At 37.1% G+C, this 10288-nt stretch overlaps 1 protein-coding gene across 1 annotated transcript; it reads right to left on the reverse strand.

Moving 5' to 3' along the window:
* Positions 1-294: 294 nt before the first annotated feature.
* LOC128206613 (succinate dehydrogenase [ubiquinone] flavoprotein subunit, mitochondrial-like) lies at positions 295-10288 on the reverse strand. The gene is made up of 15 exons (XM_052909195.1): positions 10192-10288; positions 9234-9326; positions 8772-8933; positions 8475-8618; positions 7610-7774; positions 7075-7223; positions 5670-5794; positions 5260-5428; positions 4753-4948; positions 3993-4196; positions 3242-3433; positions 2739-2882; positions 2304-2414; positions 1249-1373; positions 295-937 (listed from the first exon to the last, which is right to left on the reverse strand). Exons 1-14 carry the CDS (start codon positions 10276-10278, stop codon positions 1287-1289), a joined length of 2028 nt encoding a protein of 675 aa, XP_052765155.1. The 5' UTR covers positions 10279-10288; the 3' UTR covers positions 295-937; positions 1249-1286.

The following is a 10288-nucleotide window of genomic DNA, read 5'->3' on the forward strand; positions in this document are numbered from 1 at the left end:
GCCATCAGTTGACCCCGCCCCTGCACGTGGCTGGCCATCACTTGACCCCGCCCCCTGTACATGGCAGGCCATCAGCTGACCCAGCCCCCTGCACGTGGCTGGCATTCAGTTGACCCCGCCCCGTGCACGTGGCTGGCTATCAGCTGACCCCGCACCCTGTATCTGGCTGGCCATCAGTTGACCTCGCCCTCTGTACGTGGCTGGCCATCAATTAACTCCGCTCCCCTGTACGTCACAGGTGAAATTACAAAATGTCCCATTCTAAAGAACAGGCGTAGTAAAACAAGAACTTAATACAATAAATGTATTTGTTTATTTAATGTGTACAAAGTATACACTGAAATATATTTAAAACGGAAAACAAAAAATACATCATAAATTATAATCATTATCCAGTACTAAACCACAAGGAAAAGATCCTGTTAATTAAGTAACAAGCAAACTGGTTCTTGACGACTTTTATTGTGTTATTTATTTTTGGTTCTATGTTTGACTAAGTGTTTTTGTTTTTTTCGTTCAACAATTGAAAACTCACCTATAGTTTTAATATTTTACATGATTTGACAAAGGTTTCCTGTTATACAAGGTAAAAGAAACAACCTGATAACTAAGACATACTCATCAGTTACAAAAGCAATACTGAACTATCTAAGACAGATTTACCAGCTACATGTATAAGCACATACCGCAATAAACATGTATCAAAATGCGAACAATGTTACACCAAAGAACTAGAAGACTGAATGGCAGTTAATAACAAAACAAGAATATTTTTTTTATAACACTCATCCAAAACAATACAGTGAACTTTGTTTCGTGGTCATACTTCCACAGGAAATACACACAAATCCAGGAATTTATATAGTTCTGAGAATCTAAATAGTGTCGAGTTGTTCAATACCCCTAATCACTCTAGACGCTTGACTGAAGGTGACATCTGAAAAGAAACGGCATTAAATGATGATGTTCTCATCTGTTGGAATACAAATATATGGAAACAAGAATGACTTAGGAAAGTTGGGGTATGTGTTTGAATGAAGAAAAGAAATACTGGGCTTTAATCTGTTATGTGTAAGAAGCACCTTATCTGCATTTCCAAGACAACTTCAAAGAATTTATAACATCTTTGCCAGGCAAAAACTTGTCCCTATTTCTTTACATAGCATACACAACACTTAACTTAAGATGACAGCCAAATCTATAAATTTAAGGTGTTGCTTCTTGTAAAGTGGTAACTTGAGTACTTACCTACATACAAAAACATCTCTAAGGGGGGGGGGGGGGGCTTAGTAAGATCTGACTGCAGGGGCCACATGTGGACAGTCCTTCTCATCCAGGGTGGAATCAATTACTGGGCGGTACTCAAGAGTTGTCTGGAAACAATACATACAGATAAATAACAGGGTTCCAAGCCAGGTTTGTGGCTAAGGGGTTGGGTCATTGGAGCTCTCATGATCTGACTGCAAAGGCCACATTGGGACAGTCCTTCGCATCCAGGGTGGAGTCAATCAAAGGGCAGTATCCATGTGATGTCAGGAAAGAATACATATAACCAATTAACAAAGTTCAAGGGATGCCACTGAGGGGGTAGGGATCACCGCAAGATCTGACTGCAGTGGCCACAAATGGCCATTCCTTCTCATCCAAGATGGATTCAATTACAGGGCAGTACTCAAGAAGGGGCAGAGGTCTGGGATCACAGTTAGATCTGATTGCAGAGGCGACATGGGCACAGTCCTTCTCACATGTTGGTGGAGCCAATCACTGTATGAAAACATTATATACAGCCTGCAAAAAAGTTTTTGCTTCAAAGTTTAGACATATCATATATATATATATACTAGAGGAGCGCTGTGTGTATTGCCCGCACAGCCGGGAAAACTACTTCATGTTCTCACTGTATACAGTGCTCTAATCCATCTTACTTTTTATAATTTTATGCATGAATATATAAAAAGATGGCTTGTCCCAATAATGCATCTATTTAAAACTTTATGCTTTTATTTCCATTTCACCAGCCGATAAGCAAAGTAACCAAAAGATAACCTGCGAATACTTAATTGAATGTTATATAATGGGCCCCTTTTTTAATCATTGGAATAGCATATACTTCTGGGTATCATGCCCTTACGATCTTCTTGATATACCTATCAGCAACATTCCCAAGGCTTTTGTCAGATGTCTGTTGTTTAACATCAGTATTTCAAGAATGGTCAAGGTGACTCATACTCAATTGCATGGAGTGTATTAACTTTCTTTGGGTACAAATGTAGGATACATTTTCCAGACAACCATCAACTGACCTTGTTATTGCTGTCAGAGAATGCCATTGTGTGTTTCCTCCAGTGTCGCTCCATAGGCAGTACTGTCTGGCCTTCCGCTGGCTTACTGTAATCGATCTCATCAATGCGGGTCTGTAATGACAGGCTGTATAATAAATCACTATAAATAATAAAAACAGTAAACTTTTTTTTTTTAATATTTTTAACTCAGGACACAATTCAATTAAATTCAGTGATCGAGTCAATTGATACTTTAACAAGTTTGGTGGTAACTAGTGATATGTTAGCCAAATTCAGACAGCGAAACAAACACATTCATTGCCAATCAAGGGTCATAACACTTGATTGAATAAAGCAACATGGCTAGTTATCAAACCTGACCAAGAGATTCTGACCACAGGTGAAACAATAATATATCCCGTACTATGAACAGGTGAATAAAAAAAGGTATGTTACCTTGAAGTCCTCACGAGCGTGTGCTCCGCGGCTTTCCTTACGAGCCTCAGCAGATACAATGGTCTGTACAGAGTTGACCATGAGGTTCTGTAGCTCAAGGGTTTCCACTAGGTCAGAGTTCCAAATCATACCTCTGTCAGAAACCTGTATACCGAAAAACATTTGTGTTACAAGATGTCACATTTTGCTCATGCATTAGGAATATCTTGAGTTGTTTCCATGTCATTGCTAACATTAAAAGTCTTACCCAAAACAATAAAGCACAAGCCGTCCCTAAAACCAGGGCAGTATAACAAAATGTCAATACCTCTTGAAATAAAATACACCTCAACATTTAAAAAAAATCCAGCTTATAAATGCCATGCATTTGTGAAGTTTAAAAGTCTAATGCAAGCGGGTAAGCAATTGAAATATCTAGTTAAATAGAAAATTAGGTCTTTATTTATTAAGGCCAATATCTGGGTAAAGTAAGTGCTAACTATGTGTACACATGTTCACTCTACCTTGAGGTCCTTCATTTCCTCGTTGAGAGCATAAATCTTGTCGACGCCTTCCTTCAGCGAGGGACCATCACGGAATACAGCAGCATGATTCTGCATGGCCTTCTGAAGACGCAGTCTCAAGTCAGCTGTTGGCACTGAGCCGTTAGCGAAACGCACTCTGTCGATGTTGGCTACAGATTCCTCACCAGCATTCTGATGAAGAAGACTTATTGTTTAGTAGGTGTGGCAATTTTATTTTTTTGATTCACAACATACTGTTTACCGGGTAAGTCACCAACTTTTACTTTTTTAACCATCATAAACTTGTTTTATTGCCAGCAGACAATAGTTTTCTGATCATATTGTTTCTTTTTTATGGTATATATTCTTGGTAGTTTCTTGAATGTGAAAGGTGCGTTAATGTATCTAGGAAAAATGGAGATGGTTTTCTGTGTGAAAATGATATTAAGAAAAAACTTTTTTTTTATGTGAATTCAGTTCAGGGCTATTCAATTTAAACATATAATCCCCGGGTGGAAGGCACTTTTAAAGTATGCCAACCCCCTACAGAAGCAAACTTACCCTTTTGAGGTCCAAATTAGCGAAAAAAGACACCCACCCACATACTATAGTCTATGAAAAAATTGCATTACCTTTGTGGGTTAAATGTTCTACAGGAATAGCCCTCAATGTTTAATAAAGTACCCCATATTAACAAAATATTCTAATTAAGATTATGAATAACTGAAGTTGAAGCAAACCAGTCACTCACTGGTTTAATGGGTCCAATAGCCTCCCCTGGTTTGTTCTCCTCGATGATCGTATTGGCACAAGCGCGGCCGAACACAACCAGATCCAGGAGTGAATTTGCTCCAAGGCGGTTTGCTCCATGAACAGAAGCACACGCAACCTCTCCACAGGCGTACAGACCTCCAATCAACTTGTCTTTCTTGGTCTTGGGGTCATATGTGATGCACTGAAATATATCATAGGTGGAATATACTTTCAACTTTCAGAAGAGTTTCAATACTTTCATCAACTTTCAGCAGGCTTTAACACTTTCATCAACTTACAGCAGATATATCATTTCACACCTCAATGGCACAAAAAAGTAACCACATAAAGTTTTTTATCATAAAGATGATCCGAGTTTTAACAAACAACATTTTTGTCGTCCAGCTTCCCCAATCATTAACATTTGATTCCGGATTCAGAAATATATCTGATAATGAGATTTAAGTTCATGTCTGGTTAGCCTACTGATACCTTTCAGTCATATAAAATCTTTGGATGAACAAGCCCCAATATTTTTACTAGTGCCTACCATAAGAAAATCAACAAGCCATGCTATATAAAATCCAGAATTTGAGCAAGGCTGGAGAATTTTTTTAAGAAGTGTAGGTCTTGCAGGCTTGTGCCAATTTTGACCACTGCTTTTTGACAAGATATTAACCCTAATTAACCCTTAGTATGATACCACTAAATTGAATCTAAGCGTACTGACATACTCATTATAGACATGTATACGCTACCTGTCCCTTGTAGTTTGTGGGCACGCCTCCCATGTTGTAGTGCACTGTGGGAAGTACGGGGACGGGGTCACGGGTAACATCCACACCTGCAAAGATCATGGCAGTCTCCGAGATGCCTGGGAGTCGCGTCTTCAAAACCTCAGCCGGCAAGTGTGACAACTGGAGGTAGACGTGGTCCTTTTCTGGCCCACAACCTCTAAATATGGACAAAACAAATACTTTAAAATTGATTTATGTTTTTCACATTCAACATCATTATCATGGCTGTCTCGGAAAAACCTGAAAAGAAATTGTCTTAAGCACCTCTGCTGTCATGTGTGATAGGCTGACACAATCCTTGTAAATAGAAAATATGTCATGATTTTCTACACTTGGAGATCATCGCCAAGTTGGAAATGTCAAGCACATCTAATGTAATCATCTATCAACTTGTAAACAAATCAGTACAAAACCATATTTTCTTTACATAAGAAACAGAGTTCCCAAATCTCTAGAGACATTTCCTACCTTCCCTCCCTGATCTCAATAGTGGATGATCGTGAGACAACATCACGTGATGCCAGGTCCTTTGCTGTGGGGGCATAACGCTCCATGTAACGCTCACCCTCCGAGTTCAGAAGGATAGCACCCTCTCCTCGGCAACCCTCAGTGATCAGACATCCAGCACCATAGATACCTAGAATAAAAGACATCCTTAAATTAAGACAACAAGGAAAAATGCCCTACCGCTTTTTTCTTAATTTGACAATGTATCAGCCAACCAGAAATGCTTGAAAATTTAAATATTTCATTATATATGGGCTTAAAAAATAAGTCCAAAAAAATCCTCCCTAACACCTTATACATTTAATAAATTTAATGAAAATCTACAAAATCTGATTTTTCTATCCACACAATGTTTTTGACCTCTGCCATACCTGTAGGGTGAAACTGAACAAACTCCATGTCTTCGTTAGGCAGACCAGTACGTGCAAGCATGGCAGTCCCGTCACCCGTGCATGTGTGGGCGGAGGTGCACGAGAAATATGCACGACCGTATCCACTGTAAAAGATGACTTGTGTTAAAACAGCAAACATGGCCATCCCATTAACAGTGGAATTATATCAAACTACTACCCTGCATTCAGCTTACAGAGGTGTAAGTGATTTGGCTACCTGCTTCCAGTCTATGCACTACAGGCAACAGATATACAAAACAAAACAGGTTGCAAAGGTTAGCAACTGTCCAACAATGGTCCATATCAAGGGCTTAGTGCAAGTGAGTCTGTTGTAACACCGTCTATTTCTATTATGAGCGACAACCATCTTTCACAAGGTAATCAGATATTTTTTTTGTAGGTATAGTTCAGGTATTTTTTTGAAGAAAATAATTTTTAGTGAAGGGAAAATAAAATACTTAATGATGCACTCTTACTCCTAGATAAGATTTACCACAATTAATACTTTTGTTTTAATATACCAAAAAGGATAAATAGATGTCAAAAACAATGGTTCTTATGAAGGATACAGAGTTTAATTTGAAAGAAATGAGCATAAAACATGGTATTTCTACCTTATGAAAGTATAGTAGACCACAGTAAATATTTTAACATTCACCAATCATTTAATATTTTTGCGCTTTCTGCTATTAAATACACAGTTACAATCTTGTTATCAGTAATTAATATTTTCCATAAATGCATTATTTAGTAAGTAGTTTAAATGGTTATCACTGTTGTATGTTTATTATATATGTGTATGTATTGATTTTGAATAAGAGTGTCACTTTAAATGAATTCCTTAATATCACTGTATTAAAATTGTCATCAATATCATGTTATATGAAGATTATTTCTTTAACTTAAAATAATGCTAACTATGCAGCATTCACTGTTGCATTTTTCTCTATAAAACAACATTACACTCAACAGAAAGCGGTAATAGTTTGTCAATTGCTATTTTAACAGATCATTCTCCCCCCCCCCCATTGAAATGACAAAAAAAAAGTCGATTTTACAGCAAAAGATCCCCTCTCTTTGAATTATGTTGTTACTCTGCATACTTAACAACGTATTAAGTGCTTTTAGCCAATTTTCTTTCACCTATTGTACATCTACAGTAAATAAATTATACAAAATGTTCAGGGCTTCCAACCATTATGGTTTACAATCTAAAGATCACTGAAAATTTTTAATGAGAACCAATACAACTGTTTATACGCAATAAAAGTTAATTTTGGGGGACAGAATGATACACAACAAGTGCCAATGGCAATCCCTAGCCCGGGTTTTCTGTGTCAGGGAAATCTTTGAATGCCTATTAGGTTAACCATCTTGTACATACCCAGTGGCCAGGATGGTGTTCTTGGACTTGAACCTGTGGATTGTGCCGTCTTCCAGACAAAGGGCAGTAACTCCGCGACATTCCCCATCTTCCATAATCAGGTCCAGCGCGAAATACTCGATGAAGTAGTGCGTGTCATACTTCAGGGACTGTTAGTGAAGAATTTAACAGACAAACAAATTAGTGCTTAAATCTTTCACTTTGTAGTGGAATTAAAGTAATCACTGGTTCTACAAATTATTTTGCATGACTATGCAATCCTACAGTCCTGACAACAACTACTGGTAATAAATGACCAATTGTTTCACTATGAATATGATTTTAAAGATTAGAAACATGTTTTATGCCAATTCCACAATTACTTATTCATATATTGATAGCAGATTCAATTAGAAATCTAATGCTAAAACAGTTCAGCAAGTAAAGTAATGGATGAAACTTTGAACAAATTTTTGGAATAATATTGCTTTTAGATATCAACTCTTTATGTTGGAACCAAGAACATTTCCCAAACCAATACCAAAAACCATCTTACTCGGCCATAGAGCGTATGCAGCAGTGAGTGTCCTGTCCTGTCAGCTACAGCACAGCATCTGTGAGCCTGTCCGCCCTTTCCGTATTTGAGACTCTGACCACCAAACGCTCGCTGGTAAATCTTTCCGTTTTCAAGACGACTGAATGGCATGCCATAGTTCTCCAACTGAAAGAATATGTGTTATTTGTTAAATTTTGTTCAAAGTTAAACTATATGCACTTATTTTACCAACATATTACCAAGGTCCCTACATCTGTTTATCTTTGTACAGTGGATAACAAATGAATGTGTCATAGTTGTAATAGCTTTTCAGAACTGTGATAGCGGATTATTGGGTATGATCAGGTTTTTCAGAACTGTGATAGCGGATAATTGGGTATGATCAGGTTTTTCAGAACTGTGATAGCCGATAATTGAGTATGATCAGGTTTTTCAGAACTGTGATAGCCGATAATTGAGTATGATCAGGTTTTAAAGTACTTTGATAGCCGATAATTGAGTATGATCAGGTTTTTCAGAACTGTGATAGCCGATAATTGAGTATGATCAGGTTTTAAAGTACTGTGATAGCCGATAATTGAGTATGATCAGGTTTTAAGTACTGTGACAGCTGATAATTGTTTTAATCACTTTTTTTACAATTGTGATAGCTGATTATTGAGCATGATCAGGTGATTACTACTTTATAGCTAGTTATTGAACTTTAGTACTCTAATCCTTCATTGGAACAATTTTCTCAGAATTCAACAGATACAAAACAATTTACAAAATGAAGTTATTGAGCAATAGGGAAGATTGTCACTTCCATTCTGCTTATAATGGAAGCAGAAAAAAGCATTGTCCTGAAAATCAACATGCCATTCACCTCAATGACTGCTTTAGGTGCCTCTTCACACATGTAGTGTATGGCGTCCTGATCTCCCAGCCAGTCTGAGCCCTTCACTGTGTCATAGAAGTGATAACGCCAGTCATCTTCCTCCATGTGACCAAGAGCCGCATTGATTCCACCCTGAATGCAAAATGTGGTCATGTCAGTTATTTTGTGAGCTTTTAAAAGACACATGTAAACAGCATGAGTTAGAAATATTTAGTATGAAAGGAATGCAAGGGTACTCATAAGTTATAATTTCAAAGAAGTTGAAATACACAAACTCTAACAAACCTGTGCGGCCACGGTGTGTGAACGTGTGGGAAACAATTTTGTGATGCATGCTGTCTTAAAGCCCTCATTGGCAAGGCCAAAAGCGGCCCTCAGACCAGCCCCACCAGCTCCCACTACGACAGCGTCATATGTGTGGTCAATCACAGGATAGTCCCGTGACAGCTGGAAATCGTGCAATCAAACATGAATTGTGCAAGCCTTAGTTTAAGGACCAGAAACCAGTTCTAGTATCATTTTTTATATACTGAAATGATTAATCTTTTTATTCTTATTCATAAGTAATTCAATGAAATACTTATCATTATTTTATGAAATTAAATTAGTTTTTTAAACAGAAATTATGGTTTTAGATCAGAAACAATGTAACTTAAGTCCCTGTAACTCTCTCAAAGGAGTTTTATTCATTTCAAAGTTTTTTTAGTAAGACAAAACAGTTAAATTTGAAATCTTAGCCATGAATACCTGTTCTCCTGACTTGGCTGATTTGTCAGCTGTCTGATTTTGTCCAAATATTTTAAATGAAAAGTTACGGCTTGCCACTGCTGATGGAGTGACCTGGAAGAAAGAAAAATATTTACAAACAGTATGATACTAATAAATATATCAAATTAAGGCAATTATAAATTGAAGCATCAGTCAAAGGAATTAAACTTTTGGACTCCCTTCACAAGTCCTTGCCATAAAAAGAAATCAACAAACCCTGCTATATATATGTAAAACTGAGATTTTGAGCAACCCGGAAAAGCATTTTACAAGTGCAGGGCTTTTAGACTTGCGCTAATTTTGACTACTGAAACGTTTCTATAAAAAAAATGTATAAGTACTTGTTGGGTAGAAATTCAATATTACATAATGACTTGAAGCTATGTCCTTTCAGAGAATGTAAAAATATGTATGTTTATGTTATGCAACAAGACTGGTTATACAACACTTGAAATTAAGTTTGCGGAAAAATAAACCACATTATTAATCTTCATTATTGCAAGACAAAACATGAATTAAACATCAACTGCTGTCGGTTTTAACCATAAAACGAACAAATAACTCAAAATTTACTCTTTATATGGCCTTGACCCTGACTGAGCATTATTCAATAAGACCAAGGACATACCTCAAATCCCTTGTTTTTTCCAAATAATGGATCAAATCTGACCTTTTAAAAGATAATTCCTTAAATAGTGAGAGCTTTTTCGCTCAAGCCAATATAAATTACATAAAAACTATATCACTAAGGACAAATACGTGCATAATTCGGAGGCTGTCGATTATGAAAGTAGTGACCTTCACCTTAAAAAATTAGTACTATATTTTGCGAATAATGGATGAATATCGAACTATCACGACACAAAACTATATCAAATGAGAAGGAGAGTTATTCAATTATGGTTACAAACGGCAACACAACTACAACAGTACTTACTGCATTCTGTACCAGCGTTTTCTTAGCCGCAGCGGCTGACAGCTTCAACAAGCTCGCCATTTTGTTTACGGAAGTGAAACTTGGCATGCGCAGAATC

Source organism: Mya arenaria, chromosome 10, assembly GCF_026914265.1.
Source record: "Mya arenaria isolate MELC-2E11 chromosome 10, ASM2691426v1".
NCBI classification, from domain to species: Eukaryota; Metazoa; Mollusca; class Bivalvia; order Myida; family Myidae; genus Mya; species Mya arenaria.